Source organism: Phodopus roborovskii, unplaced genomic scaffold (assembly GCF_943737965.1).
Source record: "Phodopus roborovskii unplaced genomic scaffold, PHOROB, whole genome shotgun sequence".
In the NCBI taxonomy this organism is placed as follows: Eukaryota; Metazoa; Chordata; class Mammalia; order Rodentia; family Cricetidae; genus Phodopus; species Phodopus roborovskii.
The window spans coordinates 32,114,682-32,140,678 of record NW_026126480.1 but is presented as its reverse complement, the minus strand read 5'-3'; the positions used below and the strand labels follow the sequence as shown (position 1 = coordinate 32,140,678).

The 25,997-nt window shown below is 43.0% G+C and overlaps 1 protein-coding gene across 1 annotated transcript in view; it reads right to left on the bottom strand.

Annotated features, from left to right (window-relative positions):
- Lcmt1 (leucine carboxyl methyltransferase 1) overlaps positions 1 to 24,720 on the bottom strand; it is a 50,286-nt gene extending 25,566 nt beyond the window's left edge. Inside the window, exons 1-3 of the mRNA XM_051192902.1 lie at positions 24,525 to 24,720; positions 4,986 to 5,077; positions 3,947 to 4,068 (exon numbers count right to left, since the gene is read on the bottom strand). Coding sequence (XP_051048859.1) covers positions 3,947 to 4,068; positions 4,986 to 5,077; positions 24,525 to 24,628 — 318 coding nt within the window. The 5' untranslated portion in view covers positions 24,629 to 24,720. The remainder of the gene's footprint in view (positions 1 to 3,946; positions 4,069 to 4,985; positions 5,078 to 24,524) is intronic.
- Positions 24,721 to 25,997: the final 1,277 nt, after the last annotated feature.

The following is a 25,997-nucleotide window of genomic DNA, read 5'->3' as shown; positions in this document are numbered from 1 at the left end:
CTGGAGAAAACCACACAGAATCATTCCTTAACTCACATAGTCACTGCATTTGGCCAGCACTAAGTGCCTAACAGCAATGGGGGTACTTAAGGATTTTAAGTCAGGGGACTCATATGATCAGAAGTGTTTTATTTATTTGTATACATTTGTATGAAAGTTTGCTGAACCTGTATGTATGTCTGTGCAACGTGTCCATGCCTGCTGCTGATGGGCATTAAATCCTCTGGAATTAAAAATGGATGTGAACCACCTTGTGGGTGCTGAGAATTGAACCTGGGTCCTCTGCAAGAACAGCAAGTGCTCTTAACTAGTGAGCCTTCTCTTCAGCCCCAGAAGAATATTTTCAAATTACTATAGTCTCATTAAGAATGTATTTGAGAAGATCAAGAACAAATACAGAAGCTGGGAGATAGATAGTCAGTGAAGTGCTTGTCTTACAAGTGTGACCTGAGTTTAATTCCCAGGTAAAACTGCTGTGGTGGAGTCTGTAATCCCAGTGCTGAGTTGGCAAAGACAGGATCCCTGGGGCTCTTTTGGCCACACAGTCTAGCCTAATTGTTGAGTTCTAGGAGCCAGTGAGAACCCCTGAAAACCCCTGTCTAAAAGGAGGTGGATGGAGTTCCTAAGGATGATGTAAGGTTGTCCTCTGGTCTACATATACGCATGAAAGTACACACACACATGCACTTAAAATTAGATACAATATAAACAAAGAGGTTTCTGTATTTGCCCAAGTACTGTCTATAGAGCTTGACGCTGAGATGGTGGAAAAGGAATTGTGAGGTGTCAAAACACAGTACATACAGTATTCTTCCCCAAGAACATGAAACAATTAGAGACCATCAGGAAGTCAATGAAGAATTTGTACTGACCAACATGTTAGGGATTCATTTAGAATGAAGCAGTTACTATGAGGAAGTATCACACCCATAGAGTTTGGATCTTTTCCTTGATGTTACAATGAAGCCTAATGAAGAGCAGGGCTCACATCCCAGCTCCAACATTTATCTGAATGGCCACAGGGTCATCACTTAAAAAGTGAGGACAGGGGCTGGAGAGAGGGCTCAGTGGTTAAGAGCAATAACTTCTTCCAGATCCTGGCTCCACTATTTATCTGAGTGGGCCAGGAGTTATCACTTACAAGGGCTGGTTAAAAGCATAGACTGTTCTTCCAGAGGACCCAAGTTTGATTCCCAGCACCCACACAGTACTTCACAATGACCTATAACTCGCAGGATAATGTCCTCTTTCAAGGGCTAGTCCAGGCACTTCCTCTCCTGAGCCCCCTAAGCTTCCTTCCCACTTGCGGGGAAAACAACTGTGGCTAATCATACTTCAATCACTGATGCTCCAATTCTCTGTGCATCAACACCAAAAGCCTGAAGAGTTCCTAGTTAATAAGCTGGTACAGAAGGCCCCAAATCTAGGTCAGGCTTGCACAGGGAATCTGGGAAGAACATCACTCAGATGCAGAGGGAAGCCATCACAGCTGACCATTCCACACACTGCCAGAGTTAATGCTGCTTCCTTCCACAGACCTAAAGAGACATTAAGAAGGTGAGGGGCTACACTCTTCATTCCTTATTCCTTTTGTGACAGTACTAGCTTTCCTGCCTATAGGAAACCCCCAATTATACAAAGGTTCTGGGTCCCCAAGATCACACAGAAAGAGCAAGAAGTCCACACTAATAGCTTCACCTCTGCAGATTCAGCATTTCTAGCTGGAAGGTGTAAAAAACGTAAGAGCATGGATAGGCTCTTCTTATGCTTTTATGGAAAGGCATACATCGCTAAAACATAGATTCATTAATTCTTTTCTTCAAAGAGCCAGAAAACAGTTTAACCTTTTTAGGCCAGATGGTCCCTGTTGTAAGTAGTCAACTCTGTTGTCACCCTAGTCATATGGCTGCTAATTATGGACAAAATACAAACAAATGGAAGAGGCTGTGTTCCAATAAAGCTTTATTTACAAAAACAGATGGTGGGCCAGACTTAGCCTATAGCTTATAGTTTGCAACTCATGCTCTAAAGGAGCAAAGAGAGAGCTGGAAAAACAGCTCTGTGGTTAAGAGCACTGGCTGCTCTTCCAAAGAACACAGGTTTAACTTCCAGGACCCACAGGGAAGCCCACAACCTGACACCCTCTTCTGGGTTCTGTGGATGCCAGCATGCAGGCAAAATATCAAAAAGAAAATATCTATAATATTCTTAAAAGGGAACTTTGAACTTAAAAAAAAAAGTGTCCCATAGCAACATGATTATCAATAAAAACATGAAAATTTCCACAAAGGACTTTGAAACTTTCCACAGTTTTCCTTTCTTACTGATGATAGGCATTTTTCTTCTTAGAAGAGGTGAACTTTGTTCATAAATAAAGATCTCAGATTTATTATCAAGTTATCTACAAGAAGGGGGAAGAAAGGGATCTCTCAATAGTAATACCCTTACATGGAATCTGCTCAAGTTCCTCATAGCAACCATGTGACACTGCTACAAAGACAAAGCAGGCCCAAGGAAAAGATGTCACCCAAAAGGCCTCCTTGAATAAACAAGGGCTTGATGTGTTCACTGCAATGTGTGACCCCGTTCTAAAGCCACTGTTGTTGGATCCCAGAAGATATTCTGTCCCAGCCCCTCTTCCTCCATCTATGAAACCACTCACAGAGCTCTCACATTAAAGCTGTATCACATAAAAGTTCTCACAAATGCCAGTTATCTTACCCTAGAGAAGAATGCAGACGCAAACAAGAACACCAAGATCACGCTGACCACTGGTTTATCACGTAAAACAGGGAGCTTTGATGACCAAAGTCCTTATCAGGTGGACTGATTAGGGAACAAAGATCTAAGCAGGTCGGGTTATGTACATACATTCTGATTTATCTTATTCCACACTTACAAGAAACCTGGGGAATTGTACAGACCCATTGCTGCACATGACTGACCTCACAGAGAAGTCAAAAAAATCTGCACAAACCTGCAAAAAAAAAAAAAAAAAAAAAAAAAAACAGGTAACACAGAGGACATGTCACAGAAAAACCAAACCATAGAGTCAAGGCACAACTTCAGCAGAATCATGTGCCTTCCTTGTAAGTATGATCACAACCTGCCTCTCTGCCCCACAGGGTAGCCAGAGTTCCAGCCAGAACAACCACAACAGGCTTTATGTCATATCCTGCTCATCCATCTCACAAACCTCTGAATCTTACCCAAAATGACATTATATGGTCAACAGATTTTTAGTTACCATCAAAATTACAAATTTATAGGTTTGATCTCAGTCATTCTAGTGGAAAATTTTTTCTTCCTGCTGTATATCAACACTCAGAAGATCATACATGAATTTTTAGTATAATCCCATTTGAAGTTACAATTAAAATCAATCTAACTTATTGGAACCTGAGAAAAAACAAAGAGTTGACAGTTATTGTAGGGGTGACTATGGTGCACATCGAGGCAGATGGAATGGGATGAAAACATGTACCACTGAATTAGTTTTAATATGTTTCTTTGTAAAATCTATACACATATGCACAAACGTTTGCACAATCACTGTATGTGCACATGCATGTGAAGGCAGAGGACCATCTCAAATGTCATTGCTCTCAGGTGCATTCTACTTTTGGTTTCAAACAAGATTTCTCATTGGCTTGGAAATCCCCCATGCAGGTTAAGCTAGCTAGCTCAGGATCTTCCAGGGACCCACCTGTCTCTGTTCCCCAACTAACCAGTGCTGGGATTACAAGTGCCCAGCTTTTTATATGTATAGGACATACATACATACATACACATATACATACATACATGAATGATAGGGACTGAACTCAGGTCTCTGTGCTTTACCAGCTGAGACAGCACCCTCTTTTAATATATTTTTTAAATTTTAAACTAGGCAATCAACTTCAAAGATTTAAACTGGAGCAACTGTAGTAGAATCTTCAAGTACCTTTAACTTCCAGAAGGTGGTGTCCATCCCAGCCCCAAGGTTGAGAATTTGACAACGACATTCTGTCTTCCGGAGAAAAGCCTTAATAAGCTGACTGACACCATGAACTCGAGCAAAATATCCTTAAAGAGAATTCCAGAAAAACAAGCTGTCAGTCATTTAAGAACAACACACATTGTCCCTCAAAGCCATCAGAGAACCAGGTGCCACAAGGGTCCCTGGCTCTGCAAGTCATTAGGAAATCTGCCTCAAGACCATGGAGAAGAATGCCAAGTAAACTAGCATGACCTTACCTCGGGGACCCTGGTACTAAAATGAAATCTCTTTGGATTGCTCACAGAAACTATGTACAAGGATACACCTCTTGGGGCCAAGAGTCTCCTGACACTACATAGACGAATTAAGATCACTGGATCAGTTCTCACTGGGATTGAAAGTAAATCATGTCTCTGCCTCAAATCCTTGATCAAATTACTTAAAAGCCCAACAAAAGGCACACAAAAGATTACCCTCTCCCAGATAGTTCATAGCAAAAGATCCATGATCATTTTCTTCTGTTTGGTGTTTTGGTTTTTTTGAGGTAGGACCTTATTGTGTAGTCCACATAGCGTTAAACTTCCTTTAAACTCACAATTTTCCTGCCTTAGCCTTCAGAGTTCCAGAAATATAGGCATGTCATACCATAGTTGGCTTATAAAGAGTACATGTGTCTGTATGCATGTGTTTTCAGTACTAGGAAGTGAACTCCTAAATGTGTGTATGCTAAGCAAGCACTCTACGAATGAGCCATTCAGATTTTAAAGAGGAAAATGTAATCACTTTTATGAATGGGAAAATTAAACAACAAAATTTCAGTAACACCATTCTTATGATCTGACTGAGATTAAAAAGTCTTATAGAATATCATATTGGTGAAGACACTGGGAACTAAGACCTTCCTTGTTCTTTGTATAGAGTACACCCTGGAAGGCTCTCTAAGAAACTGTAAAATCTCAGGGCTCATGGTGTTGAGATGGTGAGGAGGCAGATGGCCACTTACCTCTGTTAATTTCAGGAGCCTTCCTCTCTTTAGACTGCCTCACAAGATGCTCAATGTATGGATCATGCCAGTAGCCAATGCTCACCGCAAACCTGGAAGAGTTGAAAAGGCAGGCAATGAGTACGGTTCCTAAAAACCACATAGAGAATCCAGAGGGAAATCACCTACTTCAAAAGGCCAATAACCGCACATGGACTGCCTCACAGCCGCTTAAGAAAACCCGTCTACCATCTTCACACCCACATGACATCACTCCCAATGTTTCCCACTTCAATCACGTCTCGTTTCTCTTTTTCATATTGCTAATTCCTTTCCCAGGACCCCAAATAAAAATAATCTCATCTCACCCTTTACAGAGGTTTGTGATCATCTGTTCACTAGGTAAACATTATGTCAATTATGTCAATTGTAACAGAAGGTTCCTGCTACCCTGAGTCTTCATGCCTCTAATCCCATGTTCCTTAATAACTATGTCAAGACTTAAGGGTGGTATGTACAGTAAGTACATCTCCAAGGTGCAGTCTAAGCTCCCAGAAGCAGACGCTACATAACCTCCTTGTAGCAACCAATAGGACTTCGTTTTCTTATTTGATTTTGGGTTTGAGGCAATATCTCCTACATATCCTAGCTGGTCTCATCACCTGCATTCCTCCTGCCTCACCTTCTCAAGGGCTAAGGTTACAAATGTGTGACAACACACTAAGTAACAAAGTTGACTTCTGCCTTGCCATAGTAGGTGCCATATTCTATACACATCTGTCTCTCACTGGTGTCTACACATGTGCAGATACCATGAGGAAGCATGCAGAGTGAGATGTTCAATACAGCATGCAAAAATAGTCACAAATGCCAGGCCTTGCTACATATGTCTACAGAGTCCAAAGCAAACAGTACACTTACAGTTTGACCACAGTGAGTTCACTCAGTCTCTAAACAGTGGATAAAGCTCAGTGGCAGAGCCACTGAGTCAGGGCAGCACTCACCTTTAATCCCAACATTTGGGAGGCAGAGGCAAATGGATCTCTATGAGTTCTAGGCCAGCCTGATCTATGTAGTGAAGTCCAGCCCAGCCAGAACTATGTAATGAAATCCTGTCTCAGAATGCAAAAATACAAAATAAAACAACTCAGTGGAACCATTCTTGCCTAAGTCACTACATTCAACCCTAATACCACAAAATAAATAAAAACGAAAAATTAAACAGTGTGGTTTTCAACAATGTGTGATTCATTACTATCAAATTCAATTTGAACAGTATGTAATCCTCATTTTTTAAATATGAAAAAGAGAATAAAATAGGAAATACTACCATGTGTTAGACATAGGAAGGATGAAGACAGTTTCCAGTTTAGAAGTATGTGTTGAGTTGCCTTGAGCATTGATGGTAATGTGAGTTTTCAGAGGAATCCTGTAGTGCCATCTAGTGGCAAAAGGCATATCTTTAGCTGAAGCAAGAACAGTTCTTTCCAATCCTTACCGCAGGGCTGGGAAAGGGAGTGTAGACTAAGTTGTTAGATCACCATTTGACCAGGCAAAACAGCCAACACACAAGGACTTTTTACAACACATGGTAGGTGAAGAAGGAAAAAAAATGTTCCTTGTAGTAAGGAAGATGAGCATCAGATTCCAGGATTTACAGGCCACCAACTGGAAATTAACTAAACGAATTGGTGTATCCACAGAAAGAAATGCTTACTGGTCTCCAGTGCATAGAACCCATGAGTTTCAGGGGGCTTTTAAAAAGAAAGTGCCACTGTACTCTCTGAGGTTTTCTCCAAGTCCTGACTCTCACTCTGTGAGTTTGAACATTGGCTCTTTCATCTGACTTGGATCAGAACGCATCAAAACATAGTTTCAAACAGCAATTCAGGTCTACGTTCAATGGTCCTCAAACAGCATGTTGAGAAAGGTACTCAAGGGCTACAACTGCCCGGCCATGCCAGCAAATACCTAGTGTACCTACAAGGAACAGGTGGTAGCAGCCCTTACTGACAGAGACCATGAAACACACAAAGGATAAACGGTATCTGGCTCCAAAGGGGTAAAGTACAAAGACCTGCACCACAGAATCAAATAGCTGCCTTTCCCATGAGAGACACTTAATCCTACCAAATAAACCTAAAAGGCAAGAATTAAACCTGAGCTACCAGAAGCCCATCACAAAACACTTATATCCTCACAATATAAAGAACTCCCATAAACTCAGAAGAAAACACTCCAAAATTCTCAGAAGAAACAAAAATAGATGCAAAGACATATTTGGGGGCAATGCACAAAGAAATACAAGTAATTAACAAACACAGAAAGCTCAGCCTCAATAATAACTTTTAAAGTCAAAATAAAAGCTCAAATAGAGTTTCTGTTTTCTGTTTTCAAATTGGCAACGAAACTCACTGAATAGACCTTGGGTTTAGAGAAGAAGGAAGAGGGCTCAAGCACTGCTGCCAGGGAACGACCAGACACATCTGTGCCACAAGGTGCTATGCCACCAGGAGCACAAAGCACGGAATATATGCATAAATGACAAGCCAGCAATCCCACTTCAGGATTTCATCCCAAGGAAATAACCAAGAATGGGCATAAAGAGTTTTCCGTAAGAACGCTGAATTGTAAAAATTCCACATGCAGAATGTCCTGATTTTGTTAAGAACCCACCCACAGGTACCAAAGACTGCCCCAGTAGATACCAAACACTTGCAATGCTATCAGCAGCAGTTAACTCTGCACCACCTATGATGCTAAGCACCAACGCTACTTGCCAGTTCCACTGTGCTCCCCCATGCACAAACCCCAGAACACTTCTCTGTAAACCCCAATTTCCTTTTCAAAACTTACATTCAAAGAGACAGAGCTCTCCGATTTGGAAAGACACTGGACATGGGCCCGGTCTTTACAATTCACTCTTACTTTAATTTCCAAACACTCATCCACTGCCTGCGCAATGCAGGTCTTTAAATCACTCACTTCTTTGCTTTTTATAGCTGACATCCTCCCTTGTACTTTCTTCTAACATACACTGTAATAAACAATTATTAAGACATAAAATGTCTGTGTCCCATCTCACATTGTTCCCATGGGAAACACCAGTCTAATCCAACCATCTACGCATTCAAGAAAGTTTACTGACCACATTCAATTCGTCTGAGTGTCAACTACAATAATGTGTCCTGCATGTGAGAGGTACAAAATCCCTTCTAACAGGTTCTGGGTAGGGACCTCCTGATCTTCCAGCCTGAGAATCAAGGCTGGTGCCTCAAGGACCACTTGAACCCTCACCAAATGCTTATTACATGCTAGGCATTACTGCAAGGAACATGCAAATGCTGACATGTTCCTTGAAGGATGGTACTGTCCTATAGGCAGCAAGTAAGGTGCATATCACAAGCCGTGAAGCTTCTTGGAATGTAGAAAACTCTGTGTGTGTGTGTGTGTGTGTGTGTGTGTGTGTGTGTGTGTGTGTGTGTGTGTGTGTAGATATATAAATAACACACATGTTCTTGATTACAAAGACTCTTCCTGGTACCAAACTTCAACACTGGGTGTGAACTGCCTTCTGCTGTGGTCTCCAAGGCCTCCCGCTGCCTGCAATTATAATTTTTTTGCTGCTCTTTCACTCCTTCCAGTTTCACTTTTACTTTCCATTGCCTGAGCATCTTCTTGCTTTATCAAAAAAAAAAAAAAAAAAAGGAAAGCAGGAAGCAGCATCTTCAGAGTCATAGGCTGTACCTAAGCATTTTCTGAGGGCTGAGTGCACCTGCCAAACCTGCCTTCTTGAAGCACACAAGAAAGTATATACCTCAGGAGAGCCATCCCAAATGTGGGATGTGCCAGACCACTGGCTGGGGGGCTGGATGGAATTAAAGAAGGGAAAGGAAAGGCCAAGTGAGCACTGGTTCTCTGCTTCCTGGTCTGCCATGGCCAGAACATTTCTCCTCCGCCACAGGCTCCTGCCACCATGATGCTCCTACTCAGGTTTTAGAGGTAAAGAATTTGTGGGCTGACTCTAACACTGGGAGCCGAAAGAAATCCCTCGTCCCTTTAGTTATCTACACACCAGGCACTTGGTCATGGAAAAGGAGCCCATGCACTATGGAATGCAGTCACTGAGAAACATTCACAGCAGGGTGCAATGACAAGAGAGTTCAACCAGAAAGGTCGCTTGGTACAATGTCTCCAACTTAGCACAGCATGAGTCAATATGAAAAATATTGCTAAGATGCTGTAGTGGTTAATCGCAATTATCAACTTGATGGGGTCAACACAGGGGCAAACCTCTGGGCACATCTATGAGAAAGTTTTTAGATTGAGTTAACTGAGGTACACAGGCAGCACCATTCCATGCGCTGGAGGTTTTTGTTTTTGTTTTGTTATGTTTTAAGTTTTTATTGATTCTTTGTGGATTTCACATCATGCATCCTGACCCCACTAATCTCTCTGGCCCTTTGTCTCCACCCTCTGCCCTTGCAACCTCCCCAACAAAACAAAATTTAAAAGTAAAATCAATAAATCAAAAAATAAATAAAATCTCAGTGTAGAAGCTGTAGTGTGGTCCAGCGAGTCATGTATACCCTTTAGTCTATCCATCTTGTAAGTGTTCATTACAACGAGTCATTCGTTGGTTCGAGGCCTCTGGCTTCTGCTATACCTTTGCCACTGGGCTCTCACTGGATATCCTATCCTTTTGGATATCTTATCATTGCCTCATGTCATGGAGATTCTATAGCTTCAAATCTGCAGGTACAGCCTCTTCTCATGCTCCAGAGTTCATAGATGAGGTTGGTGTTGGAGTGGGATCCCTTGTAGTCCTGGTTCTGGGCCTGGGTGGCAGCTTGGTTAGTCAGCCTGCCAGCTTTCCCTCATCATCCATTACCACCCAGGTGAGCTCTCCAGCACTGCCCAGGCTAGCTCACTCAATGTAGCAGACAGCAAGACAAGGGCCCAGTTCATGCCCTCATATCCAGCTCACCCACACTCACAACACCAGGGCCAGTTCTACTGTTTTGCCCAGGCCAGGGGAAGGGTCTACTCTGCGGATTGCTGCAGTTGGTGAGGGGCAGGGCCAGCTCTTCCATTCTCATGCCTGCCGCTGGTGGCAAGGGGTTTCGGGGAGGGTCTATTTCCCTTACCCTTGCCATCCATGGACTGCAGTTTTAAAAACTGTGAGTGAGTGGAGTACCAGTGTTCATCTCTCTCTGCTGCCTGGCTTTTGTACTGACCAATTCATCTATGCCACTGTTCATTCCACAGTCTTATAGTAAGCTTTATAATTAAAGTTAGTGTTAACTTCTCCAATTTTGATCTTTTCAAGACAATTTGGATCTTTTTTTCCAGATCCTTTGTGTTTCTATATGCATTTTAGAATGAACCTGTTATTTCTTCAAAAAAGATGGACAGGATTTTGACTGGACTACAATGACTCTATATATCAATCTGAACAGAACAGAAATCTACTTTTTGTTTTATTTTGTTTCTGCAGCAAGGTCCTAGGCTGGCCCTAACCTCACTACCTACCAGAAAATGGTCTTAAACTCCCAATCTTCCCACCTCCACTTAATACAAGTTATGATTTCAAGTGTGTACCACCCCATACCTGACTTAGAAGTCTTAGCAACACCCTAATGGTGAATGTTCTTCTGTATGTTTCTCTTATTGGTTAATGAGTAAAACACTGATTGGCTGGCTGGCCAGACAGAAAGTGATGTAGCTGGGCAGAAACTTGGCACTAGCTAACCACAGAGGTCTGGAAGAATGTACAGACAGGCAAGAAGTGACATAGTGGGCAGAATCAGGGTATAAGCAGGGACAAATAGGAAATTGTTCTCTTCTCAGCAGAAACTCTGAGCAGTCATCATGTAGCAGGCAAAGGAGTTGAAGGTCCGGCATTCCCCGGTAAGCCAAGATCATGTACTTATGGGTTAATGAAGCTCAAACCATCAGCCAACAGTTTTATAATTAATATAATGTTCGTATGTTCATTTTGGGTAAAGTGGCTGCTGGACCAGATTGGTGGGAAAGAGTTATTGTAACAACACCCTACCTCCCAATGCGAGAAAGTGCATTTCCATTTAAATCTTTAATCTCTATCAGCAATATTCTGGAATTGTCTGTGTGGAGAGGTTTCATGTCTCTCATTATATTTATTCCTATCATATATAGTTTATCTTTTCTCCTAGAATTTTATTTTCCTGTGCATGTAAATACATGTACATATAACATATTTGCCTGACAAAAGATTCTACCTAGAATATATGAGACCTCCAACAAATGAACAAATAACATCAACAAAGACAGGCAAAAGATTTGAATACACTAGACAAAAAGATGTAGAAATAGCCAATAAATACATGAAAAAAGGACTTGATGTCATTAGTAACCAGCAAAATGTAATTTAAAATCACAACGATATACGTTTCATGTACACTGGCAATGCCACATGTGACAAAAATCTAGAGAGACTGTAGTTCTAGTGCATCAATGGAGAACTTGTAAACACACAAGCCAGGAGGGAAATCATTTTGGTTAAAAATTAACTCACCCTATGACTGGGTTCGACAATCGTAACGCATTAGTGATTAGCTGAGTCACCAGCATGCATCAGTGTGGAAGGAAAAAAATAAAATGGCTTCCCCTTAGAGTCATTTAACCAAGGCCAGATCTGAATTCTCTACTTTGTGTACCCTGTGTCCTCTGTATGAGTCTAAATCTGTGCCTGCCAAAGGCTGTCTTGTGAATCTGCACGTGTCTGCATGTTCTGTCTATGTGTTTCTGTTTGTCTTGTACGTGAATATGCCTCTGTGTCTCTGTGTCTGTCCCTCACAAAGACCTTTGTTCTGTATTTAATGAACAGCACAGAAAGCACCACATGGAGAAGGAATGGGATACTTGACAGAATCTTCAACAAGAGTTTTACAACAACCAATCCCACCTGACCAGATAACAAATACTGTTTATCAACCAGTATCCATGAGTGGGTGCTTTCAACCTTTAGGGTAGATCTTAGGGAGCTGCTTCCAAATTCTGTATTTGCTGCTTTCAGCTAATGACTCATGTGCATTACTCTGGGTCAGGGGATCAGAAGAGTATGTAACTTAAGATTGCAGCTATGCATTAGCTAAGGTTGTAAAAGCTGATTTTGGTGTTGCTGGTGTGTGTGTGTATGTGTGTGTGTGTGTGTTTGTTTTTTTGTTTGTTTGTTTGTCTTTTGTTTTTAAGCTGATTTAGTGGGAATCCAGTGCAAGTTAGGTTGATGATTACATTGTTCTCCTAAAGGCAGGTTAAACAAACAGTTTGAGTACACAGTAGTCTATCAGTCTTTAAGTCTTAAGTGACCTCAAAGTGTATTATTAACGACTATGAGGTCCAGGGAAAGGTCCAGTCTCTTAGAATGTAAAAGGTATTTTCAGAATATTGAATTGTCACAACTGGACAACTCCAAAACAAGGAGGATCTTTGAGAAATCTGCTCACCAAAGACTATTTACAATGGCCCATACAGGACCCACTGAGTGTCCATCAGCAGCTGAATAAACAAATCAGACATTAGAAATAGGAGCAGATGACTTCTGACCAAATATCTAGCCTGGCTTCTAAGCCTGCTTGCTGACTAGGTCTTAGCCATAAGCTATACAGATCTGAACAAATACTGTCTATTGCTAACAGCTTAAGGACCCATCTCTAGGATGACCCTAACCCACCTTAGGATACCTGCCTAAGAAAATGAGGTTGCTCAATGAAATTACTGTTTTTCCAGCTGGGCCCTGTCCGTCTCCTAGCCTGGTGTATGTGGGGGGGGGGGGGGAGCGGTTGGGGAGACAAGAACCTAACTTCACAAATAACCAGTTAGCAAAACTAAGCAAATTTGACTTGAGCCAACCCTGCCTCCCCAGTATTGATCTTAAACCTCAATGAGCCTCTGCATACCTCCTTGTTTTTTCATTCCTCCTTGAAATACTCAACCAGTCAATTCTATTGAACTGGAAGATTGGTTCAGTTCATGCTGGACTGAGTTGGAATGCAGGAGTTTTCCTGATTAAAATCTACTTTATTATCTGTGTCTGTGTTATCTTTGAAGATATACACATGAATAAACCTCAGGACTCTCTGAGTTTGAGGTCGGCCTGATCTATACAGCAAGTTCCAGGCTAGCCAGAGATACACAGTAGAATCCTATGTGAAACAAGAAAGAAAAAATATGTACTACATGATTCATTATAGAATGTTCAAACCTAGGGCTGGGGATATAGCTTTTCTCTCCCTGGTGATGGCACATGCCTTAAATTCAGCACTCAAGAGGCTAAGGAAGGAGCATCTCTGTGAATCTACATAGAAAGCTTCAGGACAACTGGGCAGTGGTGGCATAGGCCTTTAATCCTAGCATTCAGGAAGCAGAGACAGGCAGATCTCAGTGAGTTCAAGGCCAGCCTGTTCTACAAAGTGAGTTCCAGGACTGGTTGGCTCCATAGCTACTGAGAAACCCTGTCTGGAAAGCCAAAAAGAATAAGAAAAGAAACTGAAGATATCCCATAATCCATAACATGTCCACTTTGGGTAAGAATGCAAACTCCTACAACTTCTCTGAGGTGATTCTGCAACTTCACCCCAAGACTCTTTTACTGGAAAGCATATGGAAAAGTGATGGTGGCCACAATATGATTTCATTCCTCCCTTCTATTCTTTAGAAATTTAATGAGTATGACTTTTCTCTGCATATATGTCTGTATACCACTTGCATACAGTTCCCCTTAGAGGCCAGAAAAAGAGTGTCAGATTCCCTGGAACAGGAGTTATAGATAATTGTGAGCTGCCATGTGGGTAGCTGGAAATTGAACCCAGGTCCTCTGGAAGAGCAGCCAGTGCTCTTAACTGTTGAGCTCTTTACTGTTCAGGTACACAATATGATTTTAATAGCAACATTGGAACCATTTTCATACAGGCTTAAAAAAAAAAAGCACCTAAAGTACAACATACTGTAGTGTAGACACCGCACAGCCACAAAAAAAAAAAAAAAAAAAAAAAAAAAAAAAGAAAGAAAGAAAGAAAGAAAAAAAAAAGAAAAGTGAATGAAAAGAGAATGTTGTGAAACCACAGGTACAAAATGCTCACATTAGGTGTGAAAGGAGAAAGTGTTCACTGCTCCCCTTTAAGAACTAAACTGCTGAAACCTGCAAGGTAAAGGTGCGTTCCGCCAAGTATTAACAACCTTTCCCATGAGAAAAGGGAAATGACGTCCACAAATTATCCTCTGACCTCTACATGTGTTCCATTGCACCAATGCAGGTACACACATATACAAACAAATGTAATTTATGTGTGTGTGTGTGTGTGTGTGTGTGTGTGTGTGTGAGAGAGAGAGAGAGAGAGAGAGAGAGAGAGAGAGAGAGAGAGAGAGAGAGAGAGAGAGAATGAGAAGGTAGGGTCTGGCAAGGCACAAAAGTAGGCTGAGAGAGGTATGCATGCATTCCCAACCGGGGTGGGAAAGTCATAAACCTGAGGCCATCCTGAGCTAGAGTTAAACAAATCAGAAACAGGAAGGAAGGAGGAAAGAAGAGAGGAAGAATGGGAGGATAATTCACTTCATTCACAGACAAGTTTTTGAAGCTCATTTATCTTCACTAGAATGGTCCACTTCTATAATAGTATATTTTCTCTTGAAATGGAAAGTAGAATATGTTTTGAAAATATTTTAGATCAAAATCTCTACCTTGCTCTGTGGGGCACAGCTCTCAAGATATAATCAGTGCACCAAAAAAGCCTGGGCTAAAGCCCTCAGGGTAAATCTAGCTTTGCCTAGAGGTAACCCTCTAACCAGCTCCCATGGCATGTGGCTCAAAGGTATGCAAAGGTATGTGTTGAGTTTATAATTCCCATGGGAGATACAAACATTAAGCAATGGATTTCTGAATTATGCCTAAGCTGCAGACCACATAGGAAACATATGGGGTGCTAGATAAATAATTAACAAAGGCATAAGGCTACAGGTATGGGTAACAGATGAACTATTGAGTGAATATGTACCGCTGATAAGGGCACAGCCGTGTCACAAACCTTAATGCCTCAGACCCATGGTACTGGCAAGGCCTTCCCTAGGTCAGACTGGGAGGAACGGCCTGGCCTTCTTCTGGTCCTAGTACAAATGCTGACAGTGTGTACAGAAAGTTATCAACCACTGCTTCCCCCGCTGGGGGTGACTACAGTCTGAGACTGCTCTCCTACAAAGATTAGCTAGCTGGACTCCTTCAGCAGTACATAATAAACACACTGAGTGTCTGGATTGCTGGTGTATTTCCAGAGTACATGGCCCACCCAGCTCCAGCTTTTTTGTGCATGTCTATGAGTCTGTCATTTCTTCATTCCCCTATCGCTCTAATCAGGTCAATCACAAAGCCAGGCAGGTCATGGCATGTGGGTATCAGAGGCATCTGTCTGAGGGAGCCCCATCCCAGCTGAGCTAAACCAAACACCCTGGAATCATCTTAAGAGTCCTCAGCCTCACTCACATCCATCTCCTTCCAGAAGCATCTAGAATGTGACAGATTTGCAGTCCTGCCTCACAACCATCCCTGCCCTGAGTGCCAGCAGCTCTCACTTTAAGATATTCCTGACAGTAATAGTCTCCATCTCCCTGCCTCCATCCTTTCCCCCTACAGTCTGTTCTCCAAAGAGAAGCTGTCCTGATCCTTTTAAAAACCCAAATCAGCCAACTTCATTCTCCAGGTCAAAATCCTCTCATGGTTCCTAACTCCTAAGAGAGAGGTTACAGGAGGGGATGGAGAGCTGGCTTGGTGGTTAAGAGTACTTGCTGTTCTAACAGAAGATGCAGGGTTAATTTCCGTCAGCCACAATCATCTGTAACTCCAGCCCCACAGGATCCAATGCCCTCTTCTGACCTTGGCGGGTACCTGGGGGGGGGGGGGAGTGGGGTGTACACATACTCACATGCAGAAAAAGCACTCATACACATATAATAATTTTAAAATGTTAAGTCATGAGACCCTACCATGCACAGGCTCTTCTCCCTCTCACTTGCTCCATATTGCTGCTTACAGAACTGGTTCAGCAAGCTATTCTGGGGAAGGGGTGGGGGGATGACTTTTCTGCTTGGTATACTGTTTCCTCAGATATCCCCAGGGCTCACTCCCTCAACTGCTGCAAGTGTTTGCTGCAGATGTATCCTCTCAGTGGGACCTTCTCTGGTCACCCCTCCTACAAATCACATCTGGCATGACAGGTATGTGGCTCGTTTCCTGTCTGGTTTGGTTTGTTCACTTCTGTACTGACAGTCCAGAACTCCACTTCCATAGATGAAGACTTCTGGGTGAGAATGTACACATCTGTAAAATTACATGAAAACAGCTCATCTAAAGCAGAGGGACCAGCATGCTCAATGGTTCCGAGGAAGGAGAGCACAGAGGAAGATAGTCGGATGAAGTGATGCTGGAGGCACAAGTCAGAACAAGCAGGACCCTGACAACTGGATATGGTCATTATCAATAGGAAGCAGGACATGGTCCAGCCAGTCTTTTACAAACTTCTGACTTCACTATGACATACATATTACAAGAAAGAATGACAGGAAGCCCAGGAGGCAGACTAGTGCCTTAACTCTGATCACACCTGACCTTGCCTTGCACTGAGAAACCAGAAGCAGAGGTGGAAGAAAGGAAGTAGATCCCAGAAATATTTTGGGAGGAACAGTAACGGATCTAGGTAACAGACCACATAAGTGCCTTCCAAGACCACATCTCCCTGTTTTACCTGTGAACTGATGACCAGAGATCGCTGTGCTGAGGGGTGTACTAATCTTTAGCAGGGGATTAGCAGTAGGGCACATGAGGTCATTCTGAGACATCTGAGTGGAGATTTCTAATTAGACAGATGTCTGATGGAAAGTGAGCAAATCATAAGAAGGCAAAGTGGGTAAAACATCACACTGCATGGAGATTTGTACATTGTGGCTGATAAGGAATCTGGAAGATTTTCAAGAATAATATTTGTGACTATAAAAAAAATGGCTCTGACCAGCAGACAGAATAAGGATATGCATTAGAGACTGAGTGAGGGAGGTGAAGAATTGGGTGGTACAGAGAATGCAAGCTCCCTTTGTTACTACCCATATCTCCTGCACAGCTAACAGGAAAGTGCTGCTGCACCATGTCAGTCCACCTACTTTATTCCTGAGGATAAAGACTACCCTCTGTGGGTAGACTTCCCATCATTCCTCTGCAGAATCCTCTTCTGCTGCCCACTGCCCACCTTTGGCAAGTTCCCCTAACATATTGCTCTGTCTCAGTGTCAATGCTTCTTCTCACACCTGGCAGCCTCTGTGTATGTTGTGAAGATTCACCTCTTCTACTGTGCAAAGAAAGCAGCCTTGACCTCTAGGAACTGGCTGACTAGCATGAGCCAGGCCTTCATCTGAGGGCAGCTGGCTTGACACCCACAGTGAGGCCACGCTGTTTCATGCTGGTTATATACAATCTTGCAGTATACTAACACAAGGCATTGTGCAAGAGTGGTAAGTGATGCAGAATGTGTACAATGCTGAATTCTAAGCACAGATTAGAAACAAGATCACTGTATTAATTTGCTTATTATTGCTGTGATTAAAAAAAAACATGAACAAAAACTTAGAGAGGAAAGATTTATTTGGCTCCATTCCCTGATCATAGTCTATCATGAATGCAGGACCCCTGTGGGAACACTACTTACTGGCTTTCTCTCCATGGCTCACTCACCCTGCTTTCTTATACAACTCAGGACCACTTGCCCAGGATAGCACTGTCCCTTGCCCACAGTAGGCTGGGCCCTCCACATTAATCATTAATCCAGAAAATGCCCACACACACTTGCCTACAAACCAATTTCATGGAGACATTTGAGAAATGGAGTTTCCTTCTTCCTAGATGACCCGAGCTTGTATCAAGTTGACAAAAGCCTAACCAGCACAGTCACTGTGTCATCTAAAAAAAATACCAAACATCCTTCTATCCCAGATGTCATGTGACTGGGTTACTATTACCGTTTCAATCCTTATAACACATCTGAGTGTGCCACCCCAACTGAGCTGCCTGGCCTCATCTATTAGCATTTGAGCCACCACAAATCTGTATTGTGGGCCCTCCTACAGACAACCCAGCTGAAGTACACATCCTAAGAATTATTTTCTCCTCTTACTGAGAGACTACAACTATTAAACCCATTTTCTCCAGCTACAAGTGAGTTTTACAGGACAAAGACAAATGTCACCAAAGAAAAGGGCTGTTAAGGCTCTTCGAGGGACATTACTTCGGTTCTATTGGAAGGCTTCTGTGGCCTCTGTTAAAGCAGTATACTGGAGGGGTAAGGAAGTCAAGATTGAAAGTAGATACAGTATTTATGAAATTTAGTCCCAGCTACTCACAAGACTGAGACAGAGGGCAGGAAGGAGTTCAAGACCTCTCTGGGCTACACAATGAAACCTTATCTCAAAAACAAACAAACCAGATACTAGGGAGATGGCTTAGTGGTTAAAGTGCTTGACATTCAAGCAAGAGGATCTGAGTTTTAACCCCCAGGATCTAGAACACACACAAAAAGCCAGACACCTAGCATGAGTACCTATAATCCCAGTGTTCCTAGGAAACAAAGCTCTTCCTGTACAAGCAAAGAGGATGACCTGAGTTTAGATCCCCAACACTTATGTAAAAAGCCAGACACTGTGCGACTGCAACACCAGTTCTGGGGGAAGGGAGAGATAAGTAGACCCCTGGAGCTCACTAGTCAAACAGTCTAGCTGAATCTGCGAGTTCCAGGTTCAGTGAAAAACTCTTCCTCAAAATATAAAGTGGAGTACAACAGAGAAACCATCTGACATCCAAGTCTAAAGTCCACATACATATACATGTGCACATGCACTAGTACACTAGCACACATAGCACACATGTGTATATGCATGTGTGTGCACAAACAAGACACAGACACAGAGGTTTTTTTTTTTTTTTTTTTTTTGTTTTGTTTTGTTTTGTTTTGTTTTTTTGAAGAGTAAGAGTGAGTTGTCCAGAGAAGCATACTACATGGACAAGCTGTTAGGGACACAGACAGGACTGGTAGATACAAATTCACAGTAGTATCAAGTTGCCCTACTATGTGTTCTACCACAAGTATTCCAGAAAGAAATGAAAACCAGAGTTGTGACATTTCTCAACCAGAGTTGTGACATTTCTCTGAGATTCACCATACCCAGAAGGACCACTCCTTGCTGTTGTCTGCCTTCTAGTTACTCACCTGATCCACTGAAGGTCTACTAAGACCAAAGGACAAGAGAGATACAGGCACTGCCAACCAACTGCTGGAGGATGGACTATGAACTCTAGGCTCTGACTTGAGGAAATAGAAAGCCATGGTCCTGAGGAAAGTGGGTGGAGCTCCAAAAACTGATAAGGCCAACTACAAAGAAGGAAGGTTGTACCCCAGGATGGAGATCCAAGATATCATGGTGGGAAAGGGTGATCAAAGTGACTATAGGCAACTGGGTGCTTACAGGGACACTGAGCTCACTTAGGGACTGTATCAAGAATTAGGGAAGGTGCTCATTACGGCACCACATACTCTAAACTTGCAAATGACACAGAAGTTATTATGGCCATTGTGCAAGGATGATACAAAAGTTTTTGAAGCACTCCTTATTTTGCATCAGTTCCTGTAAAGGTTGTCTGACAAAAACCAGCTGTGGGATTTGGAGAGGTTACCCAAAGCCCATGCCTGGAAAGAAACAAATAAATAAGGAAGAACAGAAGAGGTGAGCCATGCACCCAAGTCTTTAAGGAATTGGCTGAGTAACTGGGAAAGGATAAACAACAGCCATTGGAAGAGTGAGTCGGCTGGATATAATGAATCTCAAAAAGTGGGAAGGGTGACTAACAGCACAGAGAACACACATCTCAAACACGTGATCCTTGGGGATACTGGATAAGAAACAAGAGGAACCACTTGAGAAGACTTCAAGAAAAGGACATGCATAACAAAGCATCAAAATTCAAGCAAGCACAGGGAATGGCTTCAAAGAGGCACATGCACTGGAGGGGGCTACTGAGTATGGAGCACTCGTCTCAAGGGGAATAGTTCATGTATGGTGGATGCTGGACCACTGGTAAACAAAAAGAAGAACACCTGGGAGCATAGCATGATGAACATAATGAGAAGACAAAAAGTCTGAGATGTTGCTATAACAAAACAACTGGGCTTAGTACCATAAAGGCAGAGGTTCATTTGGCAAATGATCCTAGGCATCAACCTGGCAAAGGCATCAACCTGGCAAAGACTCCCCCTACCCCCCAACTATGTCATAATAAGAGTGGAGAAGTGGATGGAAAGAGAGAGAGTTTTTCATGACAGCCTACTCTCACAACAACCAACCAAGTCCCAAAGAATGAAAACTCCCTCCTTCAAGAAATATAATATCCAGGGTTGGAGAGATAGCTTAGTAGTTAAAAGCAAGCATCTCAGCACAAGCATAAAAAGCCAAGCCTGGTCTTGCACATGCATGTAATCTCAGGGTGGGGTGGGAAGGCCACTGACAGGGCTTGCCCATTGTAAGCCTAAGTGGAACGAAAGCTCCAGGTTCAGCAAGAGACCCTGCCTCAAAGAAACAAGACATGATAAAGGACATTCATGACATCCTTTTCTGGCCTCCACATGTGTACCTGTACATACACACACACCAACACTCACAGACATACAAATATTCATACACATACACACCAAAAAGAAAAAAGAAGAGAAATGCACTAAGCCTTTTTAAAGGCCTCAACAGTACTCAGAGGCACCATCTCCCAACAGTGACACATCAGGAACCAAGCCTGGTCAACCTGATTTGGGTGGAGATAAACCATATTCAACAACAGAACAGGGGAAGTTAGCTATGATGGTCAGTCTTCCACTGACTGAAGCTACAGAAATCAACTGGTAAATATAATCCTGACATGTCAAAGGAGGCCATGATGCTGATGGCTTGATGACTACAGGGATGAAAGTGGCAATAGAAACCAATTTGAAACATCTGCTGTAGCCACTGTTGACAACACTCCACACTCAATCCTCACTACAACCTCTGACACACACTTCATCACTGTTCCAGAGCTCTGTACCAAAGGAGGAAGAAAACCAAAACACAGTGACAGAACTGTAGGCACCCTGGGGGGGGGGGGAAGAGACTGACTTTTTAAATGTTTCAGGATTTGATGCTGTAACTCAGGGTGGCAAGAACCAGCCTGCCAGACGCACTGGTCAGCAACATGGTCAGCATGGTCAGCAACTTAACCAAAAACAAAAAACGAAACAAAACAAAAAAAATCACTTTTGTACCAAATTATCAACTGGTACATTTGCATCAATTATCTCACTTAATGCTCACACCCAAAAATATGTTAACTTTATTATCCCCATTTTAACAAAGAGAGGGAAAGGGAAAAAGACTTAGAGCAGTCACCTAGTGATATCACAATTTTTGACAAGGCTGAAAAGATGTTGATCACACAGGCAAGATGGCTCAGCAAGAAAAGTAGTTTGCAACCAATCTGATGACCAGAATTCAATCTCCAGGATCCACAGGGTTAAAGGAAAGAACTGACTCACCCTATACCAACGGTTCTTAACCTGTGAATTGCAACCCCTTGAGGGGGACAAACAATCCTTTAACAGGGGTTGCCTAAGACCATTAGAAAACACAGATATTTATGTAACGATTCATAATAGTAGCAAATTTATAGTTATGTAGTGAAAGTAATTTTATAGTTAGGGGTCACCATAACATGAGGAACCTTATTAAAGGGCCGAAGCATTGGGGAGGTTGAAAACCACTGCCCTACACTATCTGTTGACATACACATATACAAAGTGAGTAAGTAGAATTTTAAAAAAATTCAAGGATGCTGATCACAGCAAAAGACACTGAATCCTCAAGTATACCTTAAGGATTCATTTATGGGGATGAAGAAGTGGCTCCATGGTATAGGACCAAACCAGGCCCCCTGAACGTGGGTGTCAATTGGGGGAAACCTGGGCAGTCTATGAGACCTGTTGCAATGGAACCAGTATTTATTTATAGTGCACGAATGGGCTTTGGGAGCCCATTTCCTATGGAGGGATACTCTCAGCCTAGATATATGGGGGAGGGCCTAGGTCCTGCCCCAAATGATGTGACAACTTTGATGGTTCCCCATGGGAGACCTCACCCTCCCTAAGGAGTACATGGAGGATGAGATGGGAGGTTGTGGGGAGAATAGGAGATGGGAGGGAGAGGGAACTGGGATTGATATGTAAAATAAGATTGTTTTTAATTTAAATAAAATTAATTAAAAAGAAATTAACAGTAATAAATACATAAATTAAAAAAAAGAAATGGCTCAGTGGTTAAGATCAAGTACTCCAAGTTCAACTCCTAGCACCCACATTGAGTGGTTTACAACTGCCTATAACTCCAACTCTAGGGGACGTGAGACACTCTCTTCTGGCCTCTGCAGGCAACCCCCACGTGGTGTGAACTCACATAGACACACCTATAGGCATTTGTTTAAAAAAAAAAATATAGACAAAGACCCAGTGCAAAAAAAGCTCTAAATGCATAACACAACCACCAGCAACACCCACTATATGACAACTGCTCTCAATGCTCTAGTGATAGTTAAATATCACCAAATCTAGCATTGTCCTCTCCACTTTCTTTTATATTGTTTTGTTTTTTACTGTGTGACATACACGAGTGTACCTGCAAGTACAGGTGTGTACAGCTATGCATGCACATGCACAGCCCTCAGACTGGTGTTAGCTGTCTTCCTCCATCACTTTCCTTTTTTTTTTTTTTTTTTTTTTTTTTTTTTTTAGACAGGCTTTCTCACTGAACCTAGAACTTGACAATTTGGCTAGACTAGGTGATCAGTAAGCTCCAAGGATCCCCTTGTCTCCACCTCCTCTGGCTGGAGTTACAGGCATGCCACATCCAGTTTTGTTTTTGTTTTTTGTTTGTTTGTTGCTGTTTTTTTTTTTAAATGGCTGGTGGAGAGATGGACTAGGGCCCTCATGCTTGCACAGCACGCACTTCACCAATTAAGCTATCTCCACCATCCATACTTCAGAGGTAAGAAAACTAAGGCCAAAAAAAAGGAAAAGAAGAAGATGAAGAAGAAGAAGAGAAAAGAAAAGATTGGGGCCTGTGGAGATGGCTCAGTGGGTAAGAACACTTTTCTACAAGCAGGAGGACCCAAGTTGGGTCCCCAGCACACATTAAAAAGAACATGATTGCACACACCTGTATCCCCAGAGCTTCGGTGGGTTGTGGGGTGGGGAGGAGGACTACTAAGGTTTGCTACCTAGCCAGTTAGCCAGTCTAGCTGAAAAGGTAAGTCTTGGGTTCAATGAGAGAGCCCAACTCACTGGAACAAGGCAGAGTGATAGAGCAGGACACTCAACATTCCCCCCCCCCCCCCCGAGTATCCACAGGTATATTCACCCACACATACATATGCATGCTTTTTCTTTTTTTATGTTAGGAACTTGCCCAAGTTTATACAGCTTGGCAGAGTCTGGCTCCAGACTTGATGCTTTAAATCCCTATGATTCATTTCTAGGACCCTGCAAAAAGTGCGAGACTTCACCCAAAAGCTTGTTTTCCCCACACCACAATACCTCTCTGGCCCACCACCTACTACTCCTATTCCAGAGCATTGTCCTAACTGTTCTAAAGTCCACCTTCCTCCCTTGTTCTAAACATTGTCCTACTCCCTTTTCTCAGCCTTTTCTTGCCAGTTTAAACTTCCCTGTATAAATTTCAAATTCTGAAGACACTGCTGAATCTCCAAGAGCCCAACACTAAATGATGAGTTTACTGTTCCTCCCACCTAGGCTGTGAGTCTAGTATGTCCACACCATGTTTGTTTTGCTCCTTGAGTATTTACAGTCATCAAAACCCTACGGATTAGCTCAAAGGAAAGGCCCAGAACAGTGTAAGGTCTCAATAACTTTGTTACAAGAAAAAGATGAATGAATGGCATGCAAGCTTTGTGTTTTCTCTGGGCACACTTGCACTGGCAATGCCCCACCAGCATCTTCTACCACACCACAAATGCTGTGGCCTGTGTGGTACTGACTTTACAAACAAACACTGCGGGGGCCCAGGACCCCTCATAAGCCTGAGTTTCAAGTGCACAGTAGGAAATCATGACCAATTTTAACAGGATGCAACCTACAAAGAAAATTTGCACTTCCAACCCATCAAAGCTGTGAATACTTGCAACACATCCCGTCTTACCTGCAGACCAAGATCAAGTATGCTTTGTTCAGCTCCCGACTCCCAGTCGTGGTACCCCATGTTCACACGCACTCGGTAATTATGACTTAAAAGAACCCCTCCCTGCTCCGTGCACTTCCCAGGTGTGAAGCGAGGGCCGCTCCAGGTGGGCGCGGCAGCTCCTTCCCAGGGTCCAAGCGTATACCTTGGACAGTGACCCGCTAGCTACCTAGGCCCGGGACCCAAGAGCCCATCCCGAACCCCGCGCCCCCAAGGCACCTCTTGCAAAGAGAGGCATCTTCGCAGGTGCCGCGCACTCCCTCGTCATCCAAGTCAGAGTTCGAAGCGCAGGAAGAGAACGAGTCCCTCGAGCTGGTGGCCATGTTCGTGAGATGTTCTGGGGTGCGGCACCCACCAGGGACATGGAAACGGGGGAAGACGAGCAGAGGGAGACCCGGCAAGAAACACAGACACAGAGCAGAGCCGCAGAGACAAGACTCGCTAGGCGGGCGCAGCCCAGTGACGCCGCCCCCGCGGGCCGCCCAGCCACCTTCCTGCTGATTGGCGCCTGGATCATGACGTTTCTCAGATCGAGCCCCTCGCCACTCAGGCCACAGAGCTGTTCATTGGAAGGCTCTTTAGGCTCCGCCCACACAACCCGGAAGTTTCTAAAGGGAGCCCGGAGCCTGGGAGAGCCGCAATGCCTCCTGGGGTATGTAGTGTTAGGTGCTCTGGGATTTCCTTTCGCTTTTTTTTTTTTTTTTGCTGGCCAGGAATTGTTAATACTGTCAACTCAAGGCAGAAGTGTGGTGAGCGGCAGGCCTCTTAGCACTGGGGCAAAGAGCAGAAAAATCCCTCCAGAAGAAACAAGTTTAAACAATTGCTTTCTTTCGCAGCTCAGTGTCTTTCAACAATGTAACACATTTTAGAGGATGTCAACACTGCCAGGTCCCATGCCTTTGAGCTGTTAGGAAGTGGCTAGGGATGTAGCTCAGACTGTTTGCGCTCAAAGTATAGCGTTCTCGGTAACGGAGTGTAACTGGGCCAGCAAACTAGGGCTAGGGGGTACAACATTTCCTTGTCTTCTCTTTCAGAAACAACGGATGTTCCGTGAGAGATATTTTTACATGTTTAAAATTAATTTTAGACAACAGGTAGTAAAAATAGTACATGGGAATGAGAGAGGAGTAAATAGGAATCAAAACTTAAATGACATAAAATGAGGAGGGGAGAGGAGAGAAGCCAGTGAAACTAGATGGGCATTCAGTTTCTCAAATGAGTTGTATGTTTCATAATTGTGCAATTTCAAATGGGCATTTCACGATGAATCACTATAAAACACTTTCTAAATAAAATTGAAGGGTGTATATTTCATTTTGTCTGTTGTCTGGGAGTGAGTAAAGGATAAGTTCTAGTTTTATGAAGTTTGAATCGCACCCATAAAAATTCTGGGGAGAGCTATGCAGGTGGTGGCTCATGCCTTTAGTCCCAGCACTCAGGAGGCAGAGGCAGGAGGATCTCTGTGAATTTGAGGCCATCCTGGTCTACAAAGTGAGTGCCAAGACAGGCTCCAAAACTACACAGAGAAACCCTGTCTCGAATCCCCCAAAAATAAATAAATCAATTAATTAATTAATTAATTCTGTGGGGGTAGGGTACTGATAAACCCTTGCCCACCCTTTGTTTTGGGTCAAAGGCCAGAAACACCTATGCGCCCGTGTGTGCGTGCGCGCACGCACGCTCATGCATACA